At 38.9% G+C, this 26,591-nt stretch overlaps 1 protein-coding gene across 2 annotated transcripts in view; it reads right to left on the bottom strand.

The window, feature by feature from the left end:
- The window catches only part of LOC108697444 (hexokinase-1), a 56,903-nt gene that overhangs the window by 976 nt on the left and 29,336 nt on the right, over window positions 1-26,591 (bottom strand). For both annotated transcript variants that reach the window (XM_041570995.1, XM_018227476.2), the window contains exons 3-17: window positions 22,519-22,667; window positions 17,219-17,338; window positions 15,441-15,536; window positions 14,267-14,366; window positions 13,998-14,181; window positions 13,656-13,811; window positions 12,984-13,217; window positions 11,135-11,439; window positions 9,573-9,721; window positions 8,508-8,627; window positions 6,472-6,567; window positions 5,119-5,218; window positions 4,112-4,295; window positions 2,438-2,593; window positions 608-841 (exon numbers count right to left, since the gene is read on the bottom strand). In XM_041570995.1, the coding sequence (XP_041426929.1) occupies window positions 608-841; window positions 2,438-2,593; window positions 4,112-4,295; window positions 5,119-5,218; window positions 6,472-6,567; window positions 8,508-8,627; window positions 9,573-9,721; window positions 11,135-11,439; window positions 12,984-13,217; window positions 13,656-13,811; window positions 13,998-14,181; window positions 14,267-14,366; window positions 15,441-15,536; window positions 17,219-17,338; window positions 22,519-22,667 (2,383 nt within the window). The remainder of the gene's footprint in view (window positions 1-607; window positions 842-2,437; window positions 2,594-4,111; window positions 4,296-5,118; window positions 5,219-6,471; window positions 6,568-8,507; window positions 8,628-9,572; window positions 9,722-11,134; window positions 11,440-12,983; window positions 13,218-13,655; window positions 13,812-13,997; window positions 14,182-14,266; window positions 14,367-15,440; window positions 15,537-17,218; window positions 17,339-22,518; window positions 22,668-26,591) is intronic.

Raw genomic sequence — 26,591 nt, 5'->3', positions numbered from 1 at the left:
CCGCCTTACTTCCCAGCCATGCAGAACTCAAGCAACTTTGTTTGTTTCCCTGAAGAGCAGTCGGCGACTGTGTAGAGATTTTATTATTGTCTTTACATCCCCTTTACTGTTTCCAACTCCAGCTGCAGGGACAAAGATCATGGAGCCAGATTTAAACAGATAAACTGGGATTCTATTTGGAGGATTATTTTGCTGCAGCCACTGGTTCTGCAGAGTTGGAGAAAGTTTGTATTTAACAATACAAAAACTATAAAATCCACATTAGATTACATGACAACACAGGACCCAGTGCAGTCTGTATATTCTGATTATTAATCATTCTTGCTGTATCGGCTTCTGGCAGATATTATTTGACGATCTCTAAGCAGCCCAGACCACACTGAGCATGTGCACAGTCTTGGTCTTGCAAAGTTACAAGATGGTGACCCTTTGTGGCCAACTTTGAAAGCATAAATCATTTGTTTGATTAGGCTTGTGGTGCAGTAAGTTCATGTTTATGTTTAGTATACAAAATACAGCATTTCTAGCCTTATTCTATTTTAGACTTTACTTCCCCTTTAAAAAAAGGCCATCCTTCATAGACTCTTGTTAGAAAACAAGAACTTACTGTGGATGTAATTTATATAATGTTCCATCAACTCCAACTGTGATGTCCAGATGGTCTAAGCCCCTGTTCTCTCGGATTTTATCCACGACGGCCGCCATGCCTGCGCCGCACAGCTGTGCCGCCCTTCTAGATACAGCGCCACACACCTCCTTTACTATTATACTGTCGTCGCAGGTGCTGTTCAGACCTAATTGCTGGAGGATAGACCGGACTTGGAGCAAAGCTAATCTGTCACTGTAAAGAGAATAAAAGACAGTCATGAAATGTACACGATGAGCACTTTAATAAGACACTTTATTCGAAAACATTTAGATGGCAAATGAGAGGGTCTGCTCTCCATAGCAACATCTTATATTGATCCTTAGGAGAAGGATCAGTGAAAAAGAATATTACTGTAGCCAAGGTAAGAGATCATAAGAGAATTAAATGCCCAAGCAAATACATAGTTATGAAACACCGTTTACCCAATGCAAGTTTTGTGTGCTATTGGATTTTCTCTACTGATTTTAAAGGAAAACTATACCCCACCAAACAATGTAGGTCTCTGTAAAAGATACTGCATAAAACAGCTCATATGTAAAACCCTGCTTCATGTAAATAAACTAATAATATACTTTTCTAGTAGTCTGTGCCATTGGTTAATCATAAATAGAAAATTGCCATTTTAAAAACTAAGGGCCGCCCCCTGGGATCACGGTGCACACAAACAAACCAAACATGTTAGGTCACATGAACCAATTAACAGACAGAGTTCTGTCTTTTGCTTCCACACTTCTTCCTGTTACAGTTAGAGCTGCAGCATTTCTGGTCAGGTGATCTCTGAGACAGCACACAGACCATCACAAAATGGCGGTTCAAGGCAAGAGATGTAAAAGGGCAATATTTATTTAAAAATATATTCCAGTTTGGTAAGATTCTTTAATATGCCACTTAAAAAGATATAAACTATCTTTTGCTAAAGTATTCATTTCGGGGGTAACGTTTTCCTTTAAAGGAGAAGGAAGGTTAAAACTAAGTAAGCCTTATCAGAAAGGTCCACCTAAATATACCAGTAAACCCTCAAAGTAATGCTGCTCTGAGTCCTCTGTCAAAAGAAACACTGCATTTCTTTCCTTCTATTGTGTACACATGGACTTCTGTATCAGACTTCCTGCCTTCAGCTTAAACCTCATTGCCCCGGGCGTGAGCATGCTCAGTTTGCTCCTCTCCCTTCTCTGCTGTAATCTGAGCCCAGAGCTATAAGTGAGCAGGGAGAGACTCAGGCAGGAAGTGATGTCACACCAAGCTAATACTGCAACTGCTATCCTAAACAAACAGAGAGCTTCTAGAGCTTTTTACTCAGGTATGGTAAAGCATTCTACAGAATAAATATAGCATTCTAGCTTGCACTATTGCAGCTCATCTATTGGCAATAAAATGCCTCCGTAGCTTTCCTTCTCCTTTAATGGCCACTGAGCAGGAGAGTTGTCTTCTGGATAAGCACCCAGCACTTTCATAATTGTATGTCTTTTTAGTGGGTTGGACTCCCTTATGATGCATTAAGAATATCCATGGCAAACACTTGCTTTATTGCCTTACATCATAGGGTGTCCTATTGTGCATGTTCACCCTCAAACTGCTTAGGGTTAAAGCAAACCTATCCAAACACAACTCATTAGGATTAACTGCTGCTCCTGGAAAGTCACAAAACGTCCCAGTATCCTTTGTATGAAAGCCATGGTGAGCTGTTTCCCTTGAACAGGAAGCAATTGTAAGACTCAAGATACATAATATAAAAAACATAGCCAAGAAATGTTGTATTCAATCAGAAAGAGTGTGTCTGTTACTTACCTTTCAATTTGGGAAAGGAATTTGGTTTCAAAGATACTTGTGGTTTTCAGCGCCTCGCTAATCTGTCCTCTAAACAGGAATCCTCTCTTTGTAAAGTCAATTAATATGTTGCGCACAATTTCTCCTAAATACATGCCACTGATCATCTTCTCATACCTGCAGGAACATGGCAAATAAGTACTGGCTTTGCTTTGCGTTCTAAAGAAACTTCCTTCTAAGTTTCATTTCAACAGATTCAGACTTTTTGAACATTAAAGGGATACTGTCATGGAAAAACATGTTTTTTACAAAATGTATCAGTTAATAGTGCTACTACAGCAGAATCCTGCATTGAAATCCGTTTTTCAAAACAAGAAATGGATTTTTTTATATATAATTTTAAAATTTGCTATGGGGCTAGACATTTTGACATTTCCCAGCTGCCCTCAGGTCATGTGACTTGTGGTGGGGGGATTAGGAGGGAACTACATGATCAGTGTGGGTGATCAAGAATGCACCCGATGAAAGGTTAAGGGGGTATTTATTAAACCTTAAATTTTTCTCATTATTTCAAAAATAAAAAAAAATAAAAATTGACAACTCCTAAACACGACTTGGCTTATTTTACAAAAAATTAGGGATGCATAGAATCCAGTATTTGGTTCGGGATTCTGCCTTTTCAGTAGGATTCGGGCGAATCCTTCTGCCCGGCCGAACCAAATCCAAAGTTGCATATGCAAATTAGGGGTGTCAAAACAAGGAAGTGAAAAATGTTTTCCCCTTCCCATCCCTAATTTGCATATTAGGATTTGGTTCGGTATTCGGCTAAATCTTTCGTGAAGGATTCTGTGGTTCGGTCGAATCCAAAACAGTGGATTCGGTGCATTCCTACAAAAAATCCAAATGAAAAATTGCACGAGTGGGAAAAATTACGTTAAAGTCGTGCGGCAATTCGAATCATGCAACGTTTTACAACGGTCACCTGAATTTCCACGAAAATTTCCATCAAACAGCCCAAAACTCTTGAAAACCATGAAGGCAAAAAATATTTAAATGCCAGGGACATCTGCCACTGGCTTTTACATGAATTCAACAGGTTTTAACTGGAGTATTTTCAGATTTGAATTTTTAGCAGCTTTGGAGCAGTTTAAATCTCAAAAAATGTGAGGCTTTTTTCCCTCTAAAAATTCATATTTTTCCCTTAAAAATTCAACCAGAAAAATTTGAGGCCTTATAAATAGGCCCCTAAGGGGCAGATTTATCAACATTTGAATAGTAAATTCTAATTTTCGAGTTTCAAAATTCACAAATTCTAATTTTAATCCCCCTGTTCAAATGTAAATTTGAATGTGAAACCGTCCTAATTCAAATATTCGCCAACTTAAACCTGCGAGTTCATGTACAAGTCAATGGCAGAGGTCTGTTGAGCCATTTGGAAAAGTTGAGAAGTTTTTTTTTAGGGGAGAAAAACTCGATTCGTACAGATCACATATGATTCGAATTTTTGGGTCGGAACCATTAGATGGAATATTAGACATTCAAGTTTTTTCTTCAACCTTTGATAAATGGGTCTCCCCTTGTTGGGGAAATCAGGCACAACATGGAAGATAGTGGGGCAGATTTTGTAAAGTTATTAAAACAACACCAGTAGCAAGAGGATCATCAACTGTTCCTGACTGAATTAAAAGAACATACCTTTGTTTCCCTGAATTTAATGACAATTCATCAACAGCCTGGTCATAGACTGTGCGGATATCATCAAGACATCCATTGTCCCCAAACGCTCCCCATTCCATGTTCACGCACATTCTTCCCTGTTCTCCGTCCACCATTTCAATATTCTTTGTCTCTTCCATGTAACATGCATTGCTGCCAGTCCCTAAAATAAAAGAGATTAGATAGAACTTGAATATAAATGGCATTCTTCTTGTCTCTGTAAAGGATCCTATTTTAGCATTTTAGGTAAGTTGACATACTGATGTGTCACTAATTGTTTATCTCCTGCTAGGGAATGTGTTTTGTAGTTTTACATGCACATCTTTGCATGTATAATATCTGCAAAATGTATTAGTCTTTAAACAGGGAAATTACACCCCTGTCAAGATAATTTTGGCCCCTTGTGGTACTAATTAGACTGCCACAAATATCTGATGATATTTGATTTGACCTCAGCAGGTGGTGCAGCAACAGGCTGTACACAGATGGATCTATATATATATATTATACTTTTCAGGAATAAAGGTTCTGCTGTAATGAACTATAATGTAATTCATATATATTTGTGTTGACTTTATAATTCACCTCTCTGGTAATTCGCATAAGATCTAGATCCTATTAATTACAGAAACAAATACAGTACAATATATTTGACCTGTTATTCAGAATGCTTAAGACCTGGAGTTCTCTGGATAAAGGAACTTTCCATAATTTGGATCAACATAACTTAAATCAACTAAAAACCCAATAGGATTGTTTGTCTCCGTTAAGGATTCATTATATCTTAGTTGGGATAAAAACAAGGTAGTGTTTTATTATTACAGAGGAAAAGGAAATCATTTTTTTCAAATTTGATTTATTCGTTTATAATGGAGTCTATGGGAGATGGCCTTCCTGTAATTTGGAGCTTTCCAGATAACAGAGCCCACACCTGTACATACTCAGTCTATTCCTGTCCTTGGATTTTCAGATGTCGGGCCACTTACCAACAATGAGACCAATTTCACAGTTTGGATCTTCATACGCACAGGTCATCATGGTTCCTACTGTATCATTTACAATGGCAACCACATCCAGGTCAAACTCCTGAAAGTGGAGAATGCAGAAAGTTATTGTCACCTGAAATTACTATTTTAACACATTTTTAGGAGAGCTGAACATTTGCCCTTTAGCAAAGCATTCCCTGTAAAGTCTTGTCTGACTCCTAGATTTATATTTACTACTTTACAGGTGTCAGTAACATATTCATACTGGACTATTAAACAACAGCGAAACCGACCTTATGGGTCACATTTACTTAGTTCGAGTGAAGGAATAGAATAAAAAAAAGTTTGAATTTCAAATGATTTTTGTGGCTACTTCGACCATCGAATTTGCTACTTCAAATCGAACGATTCGAACTTAAAATCGTTCGACTATTCGACCATTCAATAGTCGAAGTACTGTCTCTTTAAAAAAAACTTCGACCTCCTACTTAGGCAAGTAAAACCTACCGAGGTGCAATGTTAGCCTATGGGGAAGGTTAATTAACCCTCGATAATCGACCCTAAGGGGCACATTTACTTACGGTCGAACATCGAGGGTTAATCGACCGTCAAAGTAAAATCCTTCGACTTCAAATATTGAAGTCGTAGGATTTACCGCTATTCATTCGTTGGAACGATCATCGTAGGAAAAATCGTTCGATTGAACGATTAAATCCTTCGAATCGAACAATTCAAAGGATTTTAATCCATCGATCAAACGATTTTCCTTCAATCAAAAAAAGCTAGGAAAGCCTATGGGCTTTTTTAGATGGCGAAGTAGGCGGTCAAAGTTTTTTTTAAAGAGACAGAACTTCGACTCTCGAATGGTTGAATAGTCCAATGATTTTTAGTTCGAATCAAAGTCGGTTTGGTTTGATTCGAAGTCGTAGTCGAAGGTCGAAGTAGCCAATTTGATGGTCGAAGTAGCCAAAAAAATACTTTGAAATTAGAAGTATTTTTTATTCTATTCCTTCACTCGAGCTAAGTAAATGTGCCCCTAAATAAATGTGCCCCTATGTGTAAATGCATTTAAAGCATTTTTGTTCTTAATGAATGATATACTGTACTTCTGGTAATAAAAACAAATCCAGTCTGATGTCTCTGGAATTGTATTCACTCACCCAATACATTTACATACATTAGTGGACATTATTGTTGTGTAACTGATCGATTATGCAGGTAGTTGTAATTAAATTACTACTGCTGCTAATAATAATATTTATTATAGTATTTGTATTTATTTACACTCAAGTGGTACAGTACATGATATATTTCCATGTGCACAAGAATCATAGTTATGTAGCTGTGACGTACCTCTCTTCTCTTAATTCCCTCTCTTAATAGATTAACCACATCTTCTCCTTCACAATCAGTGGCTTTGAAACCCTTGGTCCACGTGACTAACATGCCCTGTGCAAGAGAAAAAGTGGTGTTTATTTCAGTACTGACCATAAGCTAATACCTAGGGCTCAGTAGGGAGTTGGTATGAGAAATAAATCAATGTAGAATAGAGATCCCATTTCACCAGGCAGCAACAGTAGAGCAATTTATATAATGATTTAGGCAGTTATATATCAAGGTCTGAATTTATCTCAGTTTTTGTAAAGGTGGCCATAGACACACAGATAATATCGTATGAAACTAATTTTCGTGCTATATTCGGTGAGTGTATGGTGGGAAAAGAGCCGACCGATATCGGCAGAAGACTTGGATATCGGTCGGCTCGTCGAAAGGGCTGGAAGGAAATTTTTGATTGGGTGCCTTTGAAGACACACAAACATCGGCCACTGTTAGTGCTGAATCGTTAGATACAGGTTGAATTCTATTGTTTCTATCTGTATATCTGACGATTCAGCTCTACACGTGTGTGTTGAAACAAACAATCTTTCTTGGAAAGATATTTTCCAACAAACATCGTAATTGTTACGTCTATGGCCACCTTAATATCCAACTCCGAGCAACTTGAATTCCCGAATGGACCTTATTTATGAAGAAAAAATCCCGAAAAAATAGGGTTGGGCAAAACTCAGAAAACTCCAAATTGTTCGGAGTTTTCCGCAAAAACGGCAGACTTATTTGCTCCAAATCCCTGAAATCATTGGATATCGGTAAGTACATCAGCGCAGACACTGGGATCTTCCCCATTGACTTATACAGGACCTCGAGAGCTTTTAGATTCAGAGTTTTTGGACCATTGGACTTATAAATAATAATAATAAATCTCGAATAATTTGTAGTTATTTTTTTTTTTTATTCGGGGGTTCAGATATTCGGAGCTTGATAAATAACCCCCTTAATATCACAAGTATTCCATTCAATATTTTGGGTTTTCATTAGGCCACTTTTTAATAAAAAAAATACATTCAATTAAAATGGCACACAGGAGATCCAGCTGACATTGGGTGATGAACTAGCCTGACTCAATCTGATTTCATATAAAACAAGAAAGCACAATGGAAGAAGGAAGAATAAATCCCAACACAACATTTTAGTATGATATCAAGCAATGAAACAGGCAGCTCACCCTTTAAAGCAGTTTGTGAAACTTGGTCCTAAGATATTACTGAACTTCAACACCAAGCAAGCTCCTATTAATAACTGAGCATCCAGAATTATAGTTTGTCATCGTCTGGGACCCCAAGGTTAAAAACCTCTGTATTAAAAACTCAATTTGTAATGATCTCAAACTTCAAGATGACATTTTTAAAATGTGAATTAACGCTAACAAAGAAAGGCAGAAATGCTGCACATTATGTTTTGGGTTTCTTTACCAGCCCAAGGCAACCACAGCCCTTCAGCAGAGAAGATCTGTGTCTCCAAAGATGCCCCAGTAGCTCCCCATCTTCTTTTCTGCTGATGCACTGCACATGCTCTGTGCTGCAGTCACTTACTGAGCTTAGGGACCCACTCACAATATACTGATATACAGATATAAATGTCACGATATAAGGCTACTTGGCTGCCTCTAAGCCTGTGCAATTAGGATCAAACTTTAATCATCAGCCTTGTAGCATCAGCTTATATGACAAATTAACCTCATTCTTCTTCTTGATGATTTGCTACAACCCCTAGGCTTAGCTTCTCAAAAGCTGCCCAGACCGAGCTGAGCATGTGTGTGTGTCACTGACACTTCTAACATAATCGATTGTGAGCTTTTGTGTCAACATTTAAAGTCCTGGATGATTACTACTATAGAGATGCTAAACCTTTATGCTAGTAGTAAGTAGTATATAAAATATGGCACTTCTAGCCATATATTGGTTTTTAGAGTCTATTTATAGTTGTGGCAATTACTTTGAAATAAAGAACAATAGATTATCACTGTACTGACATGCTGTAGACAGACTTACAGCATCCAAGCTGGTCTGCATGCAGGGGAATGAGAAAGTGAAGCCCAACGGAAGTCTTGCTCCCTTAATTCCCATGTAATCCAGGAAATCAGAAATACAATGAACAATGTGATCAAACAGCTGTAAAGGAGAACAGAGAACACAGGTTACAACAGAATTTATGCCACCAATACTATGTGTTGCTGTAATTGTAAAGTTGTAGGTCCTATAAAAAAGTGTCCTTTCCCGTACATAGTAAAGCTTGCTACACACTGATTAATTACAATAGCCCATCCTCCCTGACATGCCCAGGAAGAAGAAGCAATGTGCTTCACTGTCACAGACTATTGTTATATAACTATATGCTGGAACCATTCATTCAAGTGTTTGGAACAGCTTGTCTGAATTTATAATTCTCTAAGTACCTTGCATTGGGGATTACTTATTGTTTTGATTATGAAAAACCCCAATATTAACTAAACCTTCTCATCCCCCAGCTGAAATCTATGTCAGGCTTTCAGACAAGAAGAAGTTTGTTATACAAAGCACTTCTCAGTCGACTGCTGTTCCGTTTTGGTGGGCTCATAAAAACCAAAACCAGAATGTGGGTTTACTTTCATTGTCAAAATATCCTCTGTTTAGTGGAAGAAATAGCAAAAAGCACACCCTATTCATTTAACCATGGGTGAGAAGTAGGTATGTTTTCCCTGTAAGCTTACAGTCTGTTCAGAATACTGGGGGGCAACATGGACACTATTCTTTCTGTCAGCATTAAACAGTACAAAGGATTAGGGATGGGCAAATTTGACTCGTTTCAGTTCGCCAAAAATTTGCCGCTTGCGAAATGTTGCAGACACCCGTTAAAGTCTATGGGCATCAAAATAATTTTGTCGCGGGGATTTTTTTTTGACGCCCTGCGCCATACAAGTCTATGGGCATCATTTTTTCGGCGAAACGAGGCGAAAAAATTAGCCCATCCCTACAAAGGATCTTATTAGCCACCAACCGAAATATAATAACAAACTAATATTTTATATGAGGGCTGTGTGATTTTTCTGAATAAAGCACACAAATAATGATTGGTACCTCTTCCCCTGTCCCCTGCATGACATCTGTAGGGATGGCATAGATTTTATTGTGCATTTCCACCATTCTTTTTTTCCCACTTCGAATTTTCACAAGCAAAACTCTAAAGTTTGTGCCACCAAGGTCCAGTGCCAGAAAGTCTCCATTTTCTGAAAAGATAAATCAGCCACTAAAATTCATATTCCATGCTTGAGCAAGGACAAAATTATGTTTATTATGTGTATCTGTATACAAAATTACAATGTAGCAGCATTCAAACTAGTGATGTGCGGGCCAACCCGATACCGAACTGGTTCGGGACAACCTTGCACTCTTCCTCGCAGGTGGCCACTGTGTATTTGCCGGCTTCCGACTTCGTCTTTTATAGACGATGTGCCTGCGCACCCCACCCCTTTTGTGACTTCATTGGTGGTGCGGGCGGGTCTATAAAAGCAACGCGGAGGTCGGATGAGGGCAGGCGTGGGCCAAGGGAGGGCGGGTTAGGGTCAGGTGTGAGTTGGGGAAATCCCGACCCGCACATCACTAATTCAAACCTAGAGAGCTGACTGGCTACATTGTTTCAAGAGTCACAACCAATGAACAGAAAAGGGATGAACATTTTGTTACATTCAATGGCAATTTTCAATGGCTACTCTGCAGTGTAGCAGAAAAAGCTTGACATAATATGTGCCATATCCAATGAATCACTATATAATCAATAATTATATAATTAATAATATATATATAATTAAATGCTGGCTAACCGTTAAAATGCACCAACATATTCTCAATGACAGTTTTGAGTCAATGGATAGACCTATGATGTGTCTTTTAATATTAAATTAAAGGAAAAGTAACACCAAAAAAATGAAAGTGTTAAAGGAATGACAATATAATGTACCGTTGCCCTGCACTAGTACAACTGGGGTTTTTGCTTCAGAAAGTTTAAATAAAGAAGCTTCTGTGTAGCCATGGGGGCAGCCATTAAAGCGTTGTCATTCCTCCTTTAAAAATTTTTTTGGTGTGACTGTTCCTTTAGGCATATACAGTATGTAAATATACTGTATACTTATATACACAAGAAGCTTAAACCTGGAATTATTCACAAAGTTTAAAGTTCACAAGGATCGACCCAAATGCAGGTTAACTGCTCAAACTTCAGTGTTTATTGTTTAACACAACATGTTTCGAGTCTCGTGAGACTCTTTGTGGAATCTACAGCTGATAATTGTGCATAATCTAGTTGTGGTTACAACTGGCACACCACTCCACATTCAGGGCATGCTGGGATTGCTGAGATCTGTCGTCAGCATCAGCTAGACAGACAAAGGTTTTGGGTTGGGAAAAGACATTTAGGCTAAGGGCACACGGAGAATTGGTCCTCTCTCTCTCTCTTCCCCAGCTCCATTGATCTGTACTGAATGTGCAGCTTCTGATTTCCTCTCAGCCCAAACTCCGTCCCATGTGCCTGCACTCAAGTAAAAGCTGTACTTTTCAGTACAGATCAACAGAGATGTGTAAGGGAGTGGATGCACTTCTAATTCTGCAAAGAATGAAGCATTGAACAGATATAGGAATTGTACCTGTGCCATCAGGTGTACTCCTTACAAATGTTGCTAACATTTTAACCTTTGCCGATTCATGGGTCTTTTTCCTAAGTCCATTCTCTATTTCAACCCGCATCCTCTTCTTCACTTCAAGCAACTGATCACGGCTGAGCTTAAACTCTTCCAAGGTCTCATCAATCTGCCTTCTCTGTTCTGCCAGCCTATATGCCACCGCAGTCACCATGGCAGCTCCTTTACCACTGCCGCTCTCAGATAAGAGGAATCTTACATCCGATTCTGGAACCAATCGTTTTACTGTTTTATGTAAGCGTCTGGCATATCTGCAGAATGCACATATCACACAATGATTGATATTCCACTCATCACAGGAAAAAAATTAACAATTTGGCAAAGTTATATAGTCATAGTGTCCTTTATTGGATTGCTGATACCAAATGCACCAACTGTCTGGGAAGAAAACTACACAACTATGAAACATATTTTTTAATAGGGATGCACCAAATCCTTATTTTGGATTCAGACGTACCCCCAAATCCTTCGAGAAAGATTTGTCCGAATACCGAATCCTAATTTGCATATGCATATTAGGGGTGGGAAGGGGAAAACATTTTTTACTTTCCTGTTTTGTGACAAAAAGTCACGTGATTTCCCTCCCTGTCCCTAATTTGCATATGCAAACTAGGATTCAGATTCGGTTCGGCTGGCCAGAAGGATTCCTGTTGAAAAAGGCCGAAACCAAATCCTGGATTCAGTGCGTCCCTATTTTTTAATACATTTTATAAATGCAAATACAATAAAAATTTCACCTACAAAAGACCCATTAACAAATAAATAGACAAATCTATTAATAAAAAAATTATATTTCAAATGCTGGTTACATGAGCACTGTCAATTGCTATTATGCAACTCCAGATCATTATTGTGCCTACAAGATAGTTTTACCATATTCACCATCAGAATAAATATCACAGGTTACTTGGACTGAGTCCTCAAAAATAGAATGTTTTGTACAGTCCTCCTTATTTGCTGTCTGACTATGTAAAAGTGACATAACCCTTCCCATAATAGTTCCAAGGCTATCTAGGATATCTAGGGCTATCTATCACCCTGATATTCCTGGGCTTTCATAAGTAACTATGAGAAAAGCAATTCTCCCTAAGGGGTATATTTATCAAAGAGTAAAGCTAATAGTGAAGTTCCGCCACTAGAGTGAAATTCCGCCACTCTCCATTCATTTCTATGGGATTTTTAAAGGCGTATTCATCAAAGGGTGAACTTTCACTTCACCCATTGATAAATACTCCTTCCAAAATCCCATAGAAATGAATTGAGAGCTGCGGAATTTCACTCTAGTGGCGGAACTTCACTCTGATAAATTTACCCCTAAATCTTGCCATAACTGACATTCATTCTGGCTTCCAGGAGTATCTAGGACAGGGGTCCCCAACCCTTTTTAATCCATGAGCCACACTGAAATGTAAAAAGAGTTAGGGAGTAACATAAGCATGAAAAATGTTCATGGGTGGTGCAAAATAAGTGCTTTGATTGGCTATTGGTAGCCCCTATGTGGACTGGCAGCCTACAGGAAGTTCTGTTTGGCAGTACACTTGGTTTTTATGCAACCATGACTTGCCTCCAAGCCTGGAATTCAAAAATAAGCACCTGCTTTTAGACCACTGGGAGCAACATCCAAGGGGTTGGAGAGCAACATGTTGTTCATGAGCCACTGGTTGGGGATCACTGATCTAGGAGAACATATAGGAATCCACTTCACATCTCTCCCTTGCTGATCTTCAGACTGCTCTCTTTCCCCCAGTCCACAGTTTGAGCTTTGCTACCTTATAGTAAGAAAAAGATTACTTACTGTGGGTGCATCTTGTACAAGGATCCATCAATGCCCACAGTAGTACGCAGTCTAGGAACCCCTTTATTTTCACGTAGTCGTATGAGGATTCCACCAAGTGTAGCAGCAACTAGATTAGCAGAGCGGAAGGAAACGATTGTACATACATGCTGCACAGCAATGCAGTCTTCATGAGATGGTTCTACACCAAGCCTGGTCAATATGTCTTTGGCTTTGCTTAAACCTTCTTTGCTCCTAAAAGAAAGAAAAAAAGTATGTCAAATTGTGAAAAAATCATCACACAATTTCTTTATACACAATTTTGCACATGCACAAATGCTCAAACAGTTAATCAGCTTGAATCATATAAAAAGGCCCCAATACATTTTAATTTCCAAGAATATAGAATTAATTCAGCTTTAAACTAGGAAAAGAGAAGATAGTAGCAGCACCTTCAGCTTAGACATTGTTCTTTTTATACATACATTTTCATCCCTGATGTGTAAAGTGCCTGCTAGGAATGTGTCAAAGCACAAGGGATTGGAGCACACACCATGCGCAGCTGTTGTTGGAAGCAGCCCTGCATCATGTGTTACACACGCTTTTATGTTTTGTTTCTATCCTTGGCCAACCTGTTCATCACCCTACATCTTGTGTAGAAACTCACAGTTAAGATTTTTGCCTTATACTTACTTCTCAATTGCAGAGACGTGCTTTGTTTCAAATGTTCCTCTGGTCAGAAGCTCAGGAGTGATTCTTCCTTCAAACAGGATTTCTTCTTTGGCCATTTTGACTAGGATAAGTCTGACAAGTTCCCCCATGTACATGCCACTGACCATCTTTTCAAACCTGCACAAGTGAGTGTGACAGATGCAAACATGATTACTTACTGTATTCATCCTTACAATGTGCTCTGTATTTTGGTAGTACATTATGATAAATCCCTACTTAGTGCAAAAGGTAACTTTAAATTTAAAAAATAATTTCCTTTAGTAGTGAAGTTGAGGAATGCATTGTAAAAGTGATAATACTTACAGCTGTTTTCCTGGATTAAGTGAACCTCGGTCTATCTCTCTATCGAACTCCGTCCTGACATACTCCAGGCACCCATCATCACCGAATGCTCCCCACTCAGTGTTAATGCACATTCGACCCTCATCCCCCTCCACCATATCAATGTGCCTCAACTCCTCCATGTAGCAAGCATTGGTCCCAGTACCTTATAAACACATTTCACAATAAGCAAACTTCTCTCCAACTTGTTGGATTTTAAGAACCAAAAGCAAGTATATACTGCATGTTACCTATGATTATACCAACTTCACATCTCTGGTCATCAAACCCACAAGTCATCATTGTCCCAACGGTGTCATTTACTACAGCCATTATATCAGCCTCGTAGTCCTGAAGCAGAGGATAAAGATAAAATCGCTTAAAACAACAGTAACACCAAAAAATGAAAGTGTATTATAGTAATTACAATATAATGTACTGTTGTGTTTTGTGCTAGTAAGGGTAAGGGCACACGCTAAGATTCGGGGAGATTTAGTCGCCTGACGATAAATCTCCTCTTCTTCGGAGTGACTAATCTCCCCGAACTACATCCCACCGGCTAGAATGTAAATTGCCGGTGGGATGGCACTCGGAGTGCTTCGTTTTCCGAAGTCGCCCAAAGTTTCTTTGAGAGGCAACTTCTGAAAACGAAGTGCACCGATTGTCATCCCGCCGACGATTTACATTCTAGCTAGATTAGTCGCCCTGAAGAAGAGGAGATTTGTTGCTGCTCATGTGTCTCTGCCCTAAAAGTTCTGTGCTTGCTTCAGAAACTTTACTATAGTTTATATAAAGAAGCTGCTGTGTAACAACATGAGCAGACATTCAAGATGAAGAAAAGGCACATGTCTCATAGCAGATAACAGATAAGCCCTGTAGAATACAATGGTGTTTTATCTGTTATCTGCTGTGTATCCTTTGCCTTTTCTCCTTTTTTCCTTCATGAATGGCTGCCCCCATGGCTATACAGCAGCTTGTTTATATAGACTATAGTAATCTTTCTGAAGTAAAAACACAACTACCAGTGCAGGGCAGCAGTACATTATATTTCAATGATACATTTTAATTTTTTTGTGTTCCTGTTCCTTTAAGAAAACATAAAGAAATGAGAGAGAAAGACAGTGAGTAGACATCTGAAGACAAGTGTCTCAAGTAATTAAATACAACATTGTGTCATCATGTATTGCTATGAAAATGAAACACCAGTGTAATTAGCATGGACATGGAAAACAAGCAGAGATGAAGCACACTTTAATTAAGCCATCCATAATGTTTTTTCAAGTGCACTTAGCATCAGTTAAAAGAATAAAATCCTATATTCTTTCCATGGTTAAAACATGGCACAAGTACAATGCTCTGAGTGTGAGGATTATCAATTAACGCTAAGTAAAACCTTTCAAACCATCTAAAAAGAAATTTGCTTACCCCACGTTTCTTGATTGCCTTGTTAAGGAGTTTCACAACATCCATTCCCTCAACCCCACTGGCTTTGAATCTCTTGGTCCAGGTAACCAGCACACCCTAGATAAGAAGGTAGGATATTACACTGTTAGATTGCCACCTTGGTATTAGCAGTTAGTTCCTTCACCAACAAATTAATACTTTGATTCAGGAGGTATTGTGATTGCTGGTTAAAAAGCAGCGCAAGGTTTCATTAAAATCTAGTAACAACCAATCAGATATTTGATGTTAAACAGCAGGCTACTGCATTATGGGGCATATTTATTAATGGTCTAATTGAAAGGTTTTTTTTTATGGTCAAAACTGTCAAATTCGACTAGGGAATTATCCCCTATAAAAATTAAAATTAGATTTTCGAGATTTGTCATACTCTGGCCCTTTAAGAATTTGAATTTGACTATTCGCTGCCTAAAACCTGCCGAATTACTGTTTAAGTCAATGGGAGAGGTCCAGGGGTCAACTCTGTAGCCTTCCTGACATTATAGTTTTTTTCAGAGAATCGAGTTTGATCAAATTCGAGTTTTCTGGTCGTTTAAATTTGTCCGACTTTTACAAATTCGATTTAAATAAATCTCCCCAAGTCTAATTTCTAATTCATTTGAATTTAAGGGAGTTTAAAAACTCACATTTGAAATTTGACTCTTGATAAATGTGCCTCTATATGTTCTGATTACCAATAACTAGCTTTGGTAAAACACAAGTCACACTGATAAAGCTACATTTTTCATTTCTACTTTAAATAAACTGAAATCTAATGAAAAAAAAATCTTAAAGGGCCCCCTCCAGTGGCTCAGCCCCAGTGCCCCTGTTTTTTTGATGTTTTTTATGATGTTGTTTTTATTTTATTTATTTTTTTATGATGTTGTTTCTAAATTACAGTTTACACTAAAAATAATTCACTGCACAATATAAAATTCTATTCTTGAACCAGCAAGTGTATTTTTTAATTTATAATATTGGGCGCCATCTCAGGTCAGGGAGCTCCAACCCCTTGAATGTAGCTCCCAGTGGCATCAAAGCAGGTGCATATTTTTGAATTCCTGGTTTGGAGGCAAGTTTTGGTTGTATAAATAAACAGGGGTACTGCCAAAAAGAGCCTCCTGTAGGCTACCAGTCCATATAGGGGCTGCCAAACAGCCAATCACAGCCCTTATTTGACATCCCCATGGACTTTTTCATGCTCGTGTTACTCCCAACTCTTTTTTACATTTAAATGTGGCTCACGAGTAAAAAAGAGGTTGGGGACCCCTGCTCCAGAGAAAAGAACTATGAGAGGGGGCTCTGCAGAAACAAAGAGAAAGAATGGACGAGTGAGGAGCAGGGGAACAGACATGGCAGTGAGAGTTGCAGGGCATTATAAAGTGGATAAATATGTGTTTAACCACTGGACAAATATAAAAGTTGCCACCAATCCGTCAGGGCTTCTTGTCTTTGGCAACTTTGCTGAAATGAAGCACAGTCCAGCACAGATATGGAATATACTAATGACATATGTTCCCTGCATAAGAGGCATCTGCAGAATTGTGGCCTAGCCATTCTTTGCTTTGATGCACATACTGTACATTCAATGACAGTTTAGGCAATTAACATCCATTACTTTCTTTACTTCCACCAATAGAAAGAGGAGTAGGGAAGAAGAAAGAAAAGGATAGAAATCAGAACTGGTCATAGGGAGAATATATATTACAATACAAAGTTCTAACAATAGAAGTGTATTGTATCAAAAACCCCATCAGTCTCACCTCATCTATTTTGGTTTGAATACAAGGGAAGGATAAGGTAAATCCAACTGGCAGCTTTTTATCTTTGATCTGCTTCTTCTGCATGAAGTCTCCCAGGCATTCAGCAACATGGTCAAAAAGCTGTTCAAAAATATAAAGAAAGCAATCAGACACGTTTTAACATGCTTGCAGTTAACTTTTGACTGATTCCAATCTCCTTCCACATTGAACTATATTAATATATGTACTATGGAAAAAGATCCAGATCACAACATTTATGTCATTTGGGAGTGGGTGCAACTGGCATCTTTCTAAGGGCTCTTACACACGCCGGTTTTACCTGCGCTCCCCTGCATTGCGCTTTCTTCCGTTCACATACCTCCCAACATTTTGCCATTAAAAAGAGGGACAAAAAAGTTGCCACGCGCAGGGTGGCAAATTTTTTTGACCACGTCCATTTTTATGGCTACACCCCCTAATTACCATGTTCATTTTACAAAATTTGGCAGGGCCCCAATCCCAGAGACCCTTTGCAAATTACTTTGCCCCCAAATAACTTTTTTGTAGGTTTTTTTGTAGTTTTTTGGGGTTTTTTATCGTTTTTTTTTGTAGTTCTTTTTTCTCCGTTCTGTCTGCCCCCCTCCCTGCTAATGAAGGTGAATTGCTCTTTAAGCCATAAGTCTAACTTTTCCCACGGGACCTGTTATCTTATATTGTTACAATTACTTATTTCCTTATCTCGAAATTGTTACAAAAGCATCTTATCTGCTGCTGTGGCTGTTCTGGGTTAGAAACTTTGCACTGTTCAAGTGCAGAGAAAATGGGACTTTTCAGTACAAAAGAGGGACTGCAGGTTGAGCTGTCAAAAGAGGGACTGTCCCTCTAAAAACTGGACAGTTGGGAGGTATGCATTCAGCTGCAGGAGAGCGCAGGAGTAGACACACTCAATTATTGTAAAGGGGACTGTATTCACACAGACGCATGTAAGCGTCAAACGCAGGTGAAATGGTGTCCCACCTGCATTTGGCGCTTACATGTGTCTGTGTGAATACAGTCCTGCACTCCCCTGCGGCTGAACGGAAGAAAGCGCAATGCAGGAGAGTGCAGGTAAAGCCACCCATGTGTAAGAGCCCCTTAGGGAACAGGCCTTTGTAGTCATAATAAATACGTAATAAATCCCCAGCCTATCATATCTCAGTACTACTGTAAAAACTTTTTTGCCTTAAAGCAAAACCTTGCAGGGTTACATATAGTCCATGGTACATTTTAACACCCCTCCTCTTTCTTGGAGAAGAAGAGAAAGTTCTAAAAAGGTAAGAGTATGTTCTTTTCTTTTACCAATAGCAAATTAATATACTGTGGCCACAGTAGTCAAATTAGCATGAATATGGTAAGAGCAATTGCTTTGCTTAACTGAGCGACAGTTTGTGACAAAAAGTTAATTTACAATGGCAAGTGCAGCATGGAAAGTGCAATTTTTGATGCAAGTCACTATTGTTTTTACCCAAAATGCAGTGGTTACCCATAATTCTAGTGCCTTTCATTGGCATGTGCAAAGTCTTCCTCGCTTATTATTTCAGAAACAGTACAGAATATTTAATTGATTGTATTTAGAAATATAGTATGATGAAGCTTATATTAAATTTTAATTTTGCCATAGTTCCCCTTTAATATTCAATTCTTCTTCCACTGTTACAGGGCCTTCCTTCTTGCACCTAGTTATACAACAGGACTGGCCTACCTCTAAGCTCTAATGCAGTGATCCCCAACCAGTAGCTCGTGAGCCACATGTTGCTCTCCAACCACTTGGATGTTGCTCCCAGTGGCCTCAAAGCAGGGGCTTATTTTTGAATTCCAGGCTTGGAGGCAAGTTTTAGTTGCTTAAAAAACAGATGTACTGCCAAACAGAGCCTCAATGTAGGTTACCGGTCCAAAAAGGGGCTACCAAATGGCCAATCACAGCACTTTTTTGGCAGTCCAAAAACATTTTTCATGCTTGTGTTGCTCCCCAACTCCTTTTACTTCTGAATGTTGCTCACGGGTTCAGAAGGTTGGGGATCCCTGCTCTAATGTGAGCATTAAGCTCTGCAGGGGGTCATTTCAACACATTTGTGTCAATACAAACCCAGATCTCTTGAGACCCTTTTTTAATGATGTCCGTGAATCTGGGACTTCCTAGCTTTGTGCCCTACTTACCAAGTCACTTCTAAAACTGCACTTTCTCTGTAATAATACAACATTTCCTTGTACATTTCTGGGATCTGATATCTGGAAACACGTTATCCATTACTCCAGAAAGTTTCCAAACCTATGTATTAATAAAACAGTACCTTGTACCAAACTGAGGTATAATTAATCCTTGTTGGAAGCAAAATCAGCTTATTTGGTTTATTTAATGTTTACATGATTTTCTAGTAGACTTAGGGTAATGTCACACCTGGAGATTCTGGGAGATTTAGTCGCCCGGCGACTAATCACCTCTTCTTTAGGGGCGACTAATCTCCCCAAACTGCTTCCCTGTGTCTTCAGCCTGCTACAATAAAAAAACGCCTGCGCATGGCACTCGCGGCTCTTCATTTTCTGAAGTCGCCCGAAGTTGCCTCACAAGGAAACTTCAGGCGACTTTGAAAAACGAAGCACTCCGAGTGCCATCCCGACGACGATTTACATTCTAGCCATTGGAAACTAAACTAAAGATAAAACTACAAAACCTGTCACAGTGAAAACAGAAAATGGTTCCCATGGGATTACTGTGACATATCATTGTCCTGCATGTGACAGAGAGCAGACTCCCCTCACCCTTTATCTCACTCACCAGGGTTGATGATGCCTATGACCAAAAAACCTAAAACTGATGCGTTTTGAAAAAAACATGTTTTCCGATGACAGGATCCCTTTAAGTATAAGCCCAATGATAGACAAGCCTGAGAACACATTCACAGGCAGCAATGCAAAGGTAAGGGGACTCCCCAAAATCCTGCAACATGAAAGTGTTTTAACGTAATGTCAATATCATGTAGTGTTGCCCTGCACTGGTAAAACTGATGTGTTTGCTTCAGAAACACTACTATTGTTTATATAAATAAGCTGCTCTGTAGCAATGGCGTAAATTGAATATGGCACAGGTTAAATAGTGGATAACAGATAACACCATTATGTTCTACAGAGCTGATCTGCTGTGTAACCTGAGAATTTTCTCCTTTGAATGGCTGCCTCCATGGCTACACAGCAGCTTATTTATATAAACAATAGTAGAGTTTCTGAAGCAAACACACCAGTTTTACCAGTGCAGGGCAACACTGCATTATATTGTTATTACTTTAAAAACCTTCATTTTTTGATGTTACTGTTCCATTAAGCAACAACCACACTATTGTTTCCCCCCCAGAACCACAGCAGCCTAAATGTACCAAATTGAATGTTGCTAGAATGTTTTTAGACTACCTTGTATATATACAGTGAACCACAATTTTAGGTTTTCTAGGGGATAGCATCAAAACTGCTTAAAATGCAGGAAAAAATCAAATACAGTAATGGGGGGGGGGGGAGATGCCACTTACCTGTATGGGACCATTAAAAATGGGTAAATTCTGGCAAAAACTTAAATCCATGTACATAAAATTATGTGTCAGTATTACTGAAGAGTTTCAGCACCTAAATATTTTCATAGGACCGTGTTAGTATTGTCTTAATATGATGAAGCAGCAGGCTTTCTCTTCTCCGTGATGTTTTCCTCTGTTCAAAGTTATAGATCTTACTCTTCCCAACAGTGATTTGTTATTATTCCAAGAGTATTCTTTCAACTGCCAGTAAGACTTGAGTGAAAGAAGCGATAATTCAGGAGCAGTATTGGGGTCAGATCGGAGGTAGATGTACAGAGCACTGAGGGGTGCAAGAGCCCAGTGCAAAGTGTGACCTCTGGCAGGCAGTACGGACAGGGATTGCCTGTACCAGGGTTACCAGGTCTAAACCAGCCAAAGACAGCTACAAAGCCAGCCCAAAACTAGCCAAGAGGCACTTCAAAAGTAGCCCAAAAAACAGCACATGTGCAGTAAAACAAAGGTCTAAAAAATAAATGTGAAAATATGCGTTTTTCAATTTTTGGCAAATTTTTCCATGAATCAAAATGGGACAGTTTCGCCCCTCACCAGGGGTGTAACTACAAAGGGGGGCCCAGGAGGTATAGGGGCCCCATAAGGCCCAAATATATTTACAATTTCAATAAATATTGATAATACAGGTCAACCTCTAGACATTTTGGTGGCCAGTAGATTTTTGACCCAAAAATTTCTGAAATTGAGTAAAGTCAACAGAAAATATGAGAATGCATATGAGTGACAGGAGACTGGGGTACAGAGCCCAAAATCTGCATTGCATGCTGGGTATTGTAGTCTTACATTAAACTTGCCAGTTGGCAAATCGTTAAACAAAAACGACATTACCCAACATGCATTGGGATACGCAGGCTTGGCTCAATAGGGCAAGAAAAAACTTTGGCTGGTTTAGAAAGTTAAAAAACCAGCCAATCACCCAAAAATTAGCCCAAATCCGTACCTTGGCTAGTTTGTACTTCCAAAACCCTGGGCTTTAAATTAGTAACCCAATTTGGCTGCTAAACCGCCAACCTGGCAACCCTGGCCTGTACCTAATGACAATGCTATCTACTCCTTGTGCTTTATTTTATTTACACAGAGTAAGCCAGACCAGAGGAAGACATGCTGCTTGAATGAACACTACAGAGCACAATCTAGTGATAGCTTGTGGAAAATCCACTATTGTCTGGAACTTTTTCTTCTGGATCACTGCTGTATGGAGTAGTAATTCTTCTACATATAACAGCAATTTCTGAAACACTCTACTGCCACCCCAAATTTACATTTTCACATTTAGTAATGTAATGGGATATTCACTAAATATTTTCTTAAATATCCAGGGCCAGAAAAAGTAGCGAGCTATGCTGATCCTGCAAAAATACCTAATTGCCCTTTAGTAATTATTTATTTACCTCTATAGGCAAAACATCATTTTCTGCATTGCTCTTAATCAGAAATCCCCAACCTGGGAGCCACATTGGTAGCCCCTATGTGGGCTAGCACTAGCAGCCTACAGGAGTCTCTGTTTGTCAGTACAACACCAAAACTTGCCTCCAAACCAGGTATTCAAAAACAAGCACCTGCTTTGAGGCCACTGAGAGCAATATCCAAGGGCCTGGTGAGCAACATGTTGCTCACGAGCCACTGGTTGGGGATCACTGCTCTTAATTAATATAATTGGAAGATTCTCTATATATATAAAACATTATCAATTATAACATGACTTACTCTGGTACCACTACCATGGATAATATCTTCTGGTGTATCATAGATTTCACTCTCCATCTGGACTGTTTGCTTCTTCTCATGTGAAACCTTCACTCTCAAAATGCGAAAATACGATCCACCCAAATCCAGAGCAATGAAATCTCCCTTTTCTGTTAGAGAGAACAAGAGACAAGAGAATATACTGAATTGAGAAATCCATACCCTCCTACGTAGAAAGACATCACATTTAATGAAATCAAGGAAGTGGGATGTTTATCTCAGTATATTTGTACATATGACTGCAGTGGCACTAACATACAGTATGTGCAGAGCTAGAACGCAGCTGGGTGACTTGACATACACTTAGGGGCAGATTAATCAAGGGCCGAATTGAAAATTAAATTTTTTAAATTTGAATTTCGAGTTTATTTTAGTGTAATTCAACTAGAGAATAGTCCAAATTAGATTTAAATTTTTTTTTTGAAATTTATCATGTACTGTCCCTTTAAGAATTCAAATTTGACTATTCGCCATCTAAAACGTGCCGAATTGGTGTTTTAATCCATGGGGGACCTACTACAATCAATTTGGAGTAATTTGGTGGAATTTTGGGGGAATTTTTTTCAAATTCAATTCCAATTTGCAGCTCGATCCTATTCACCCGTTTTTAAAAAAATTCGATTTTTTAAAATAGATTTCAATTGGTCTTTTTTTTCCCGAATTTTGACCCTTGATAAATCAGCCCCTTAGAGGCACATTTACCAATCGAAATTTATTTAAAAAATCAAATTTGACAGTTTTGACCATATAAAAATTCAAAAATTCGAATTTCCAATTCGACCCTTGATAAATTTGCCCCTTATTGTACTATGATTTGGAGCCTATTCCCCCCCCTCAATGCAGTTCACCTACATTATGGGGCAGATTTACATAGGGTCGAATATATCGTGGGTTAATTAACCCTTGATATTCGCCTGCCGAATGTAAATCCTTCGACTTCTATCTAAGTCGAAGGATTTAGCGCTATTCCTATGATCGAACGATCGAAGGAATAATTGTTCGATCGAACGATTCAAAGGATTTTAATCCATCGATTAAAGGATTTTCCTTTGATCAGAAAATTGTTAGGAAGCCTATGGGTACCTTCCCCATAGGCTAACATTGGCCTCGGTAGGTTTTAGGTGGCGAACTAGGGGGTCGACAGTACTTCGACTATAGAATGGTTGAATAGTCAAACGATTTTTAGTTCGAATCGTTCGATTCGAAGTCGAAGTAGCCCATTCGATGGTCGAAGTAGCCATATTCGACCAATCGAAATTCAACGTTTTTTTCCTCTATACCTTCACTCGAGCTAAGTAAATGGGCCCCTATATCTTATCTGTTTCCAGTTACCTGTTAATTCTTAGATGTGCCATTTGATTGCTGCTAAGAATCCCTAGTTGGTTTTCATTTTTTGTTATTTGTGGTTTTTGCGCTATTAAGCTTTTTATTCAGAGGCTCTCCGGATTGCAATCTCAGCAATCTGGTTGCTATGGTCAAAATTACTGTAGCAACCATGCATTGATTTCAATAAGAGACTAGCCTATAAAGAGGAGAGGGTCTGAATATTAATACAGGTAATAAAAAGTCACAATTAGAATACATTTGTAGCCTTACAGAGGTTTTAGATGGGGTCAGTGACCCCCAAGAGCATAGCAACCAGGAATTATCAGGTTGTAGACAGAATAATGTTTTGGAATCTTTTTTGTTTTGTCCAGTGTAGTAAATGGGCCTGAGTGAATCTATGGGTTAAGATGACGATAAAAAAAACAGAGTAACTTTTCCGTGGCCCTAAATAAGTCACTCAATATTCATGTCTGCAACCCTACTTATTTATTCAGCATTGTCAAAATGATGACACTTTAGTTCCATAGCATTTTAATAAGAAAGCTCAGAGATTTTCTGGGGGTTCTGCAAAGAAAGAAATTCGAGTTAACCTCTAACATCAACACAATCAAGTCAATGATTGTATTCAAAACCAGCAGTAATACATGTTTCAGATATGGCTGCTACACATGCAATGGACATGACTCAGACGGTACAGGCAACAAGGCTTAAGGTGGCCCGTGTATGGGGACCTCCGATGGGCCCACCCAATCAATATCTCATCAAAAATCTGGCAGATTTGGTAGTTCTGACTTTCCCACTGGATTGGGGTCCACATCAGCTAGTAGTCCTTGCTCTGACGGCTCATATACATGCCGCTGTAATCGAATCGTTTGGCCCTAGGGCCAGAGATCAGACTAAAGCCTGATATAGTCCACTTTAGGCGGGCATATTGGGGAAAGATCCACTAGTCTGGCACCCTTGCCAAAAGAGTGGATCTTATAGTGTATAGCCACCTTTACAGAAAAGACACATATAAATGCTCCAGAATTCTCTATAGTGCTGCATGAACAAAAAATGTACCTTAAAGGAATAGTTCAGTGTGAAAATAAAATCTGTGTAAATAGATAGGCTGTGCAAAATAAAAACTGTTTCTAATATAATTAGTTAGCCAAAAATGTAATGTATAAAGGCTGGAGTGAACAGATCTCTAATAAAACAGCCAGAACACTACTTCCTGCTTTTCAGCTCTCTAACTCTGAGTTAGTCAGCGACTTGAAGGGGGGCCACATGGTACATTTCTGTTCATTGAGTTTGTAATTGATCCTCGGCATTCAGCTCAGTTTCAAAAGCAACAGATATGACCCATGTGGCCCCCCCCTCAAGTCTCTGATTGGTTACTGCCTGGTAACCAGGGTAACCAGTCAGTGTAAACCAAGAGAGCTGAAAAGCAGGAAGTAGAGTCCTGACTGACATGTTATAAATCAAATCACTCCAGCCTTTATACATTACATTTTTGGCTAACTAACTATATTAGAAACATTTTTTAATTTGCACAGCCTACCTATTTACCCAGTTTTTATTTTTACACTGAACAATTCCTTTAAGGGCAGGGGAACACAAAGTTACTGGGGAAGATTAGTTGTCCGGAGATAAATTGCTTCTTCTTCGGGCGACTAATCTCCCTGAACTGCCTCCACACTGAAGCTAGAATCTAAATCGACGGTGGGATGGCACTCAGAGTGCTTCGGGTGACTTCGGAAAATGAAGCGATCGAGTGTTATCCCACCGGCGATATAGATTCTAGCTGGCGGGGAGGCAGTTCGGAGAGATTAGTCGCCCGAAGAAAAATCGATTTGTCGCTGGGTGACTAATCTCCCCCAGTAGCTTTGTGTGTCCCTGCCCTAACAGCATACAACTGGCATTCAAATAAAAGCCCTGTTAATGACAGGCATAAACAGACTTTTATTACTTCCAGATAACTTGCCTATAATTGACTGTTATCTCAATAAAGATACAGCAAATTACTGCTATGTTCATTTCTCTGGCAGAGTAAACAGCAGAACAGATGTTCATACTTCATGGCCATTGATGCACTTTAATTAAATGCTCAGTAATGTCAAAAGTCAACATGAAATATCATCCTCTACTCGCACCAAATATAGTAACACACTCTAGGATTTTATTTATTTCTACAAACACTATACAGAGAATAACACATAACAGGAATTTTGCACCCAATACACACTCAAATTATTCACAAAAAGCAGTGTACAAAAGTAGTGTCACTGCACTTAATGTTTCACAGGATAATGTATTCTTTAAGCTGGTGCCTGCATTTAACAGTCTGTCTTCCCCATTTATTATCACCATATCCCTTCATAAATATTTATATACAGTATAATTGTGAACATTATGGCTTAAAGCTACAAAAAAATCATAATAATGATTAAAAACAACAGTGGGATTATACTGCACCAACATGCATTTATGCTAACTATTAAAATGAATAAAATGTAATATACAAATCACAGAAGGTGGGCAGGCTTCTCATTCTGTCAATACTTTGTGCTTTTATCCTCGCTGCAATATGAGCTGTCATTGTGGTCCAACTAAATATAGAAAGAGCAACCTGAGACAAGGGCTAGAAATGGCAACTTACAAAGGTCAGAGGGTCTTGGTTTAATCAAACCCTCCTTAATATATTTAAGGGAAATCACGTCCTTTAT

Source organism: Xenopus laevis, chromosome 7S, assembly GCF_017654675.1.
Source record: "Xenopus laevis strain J_2021 chromosome 7S, Xenopus_laevis_v10.1, whole genome shotgun sequence".
NCBI lineage: Eukaryota > Metazoa > Chordata > Amphibia > Anura > Pipidae > Xenopus > Xenopus laevis.
Note: the sequence above shows the minus strand (reverse complement) of the source record. Positions and strands in the feature narration are given on the sequence as shown.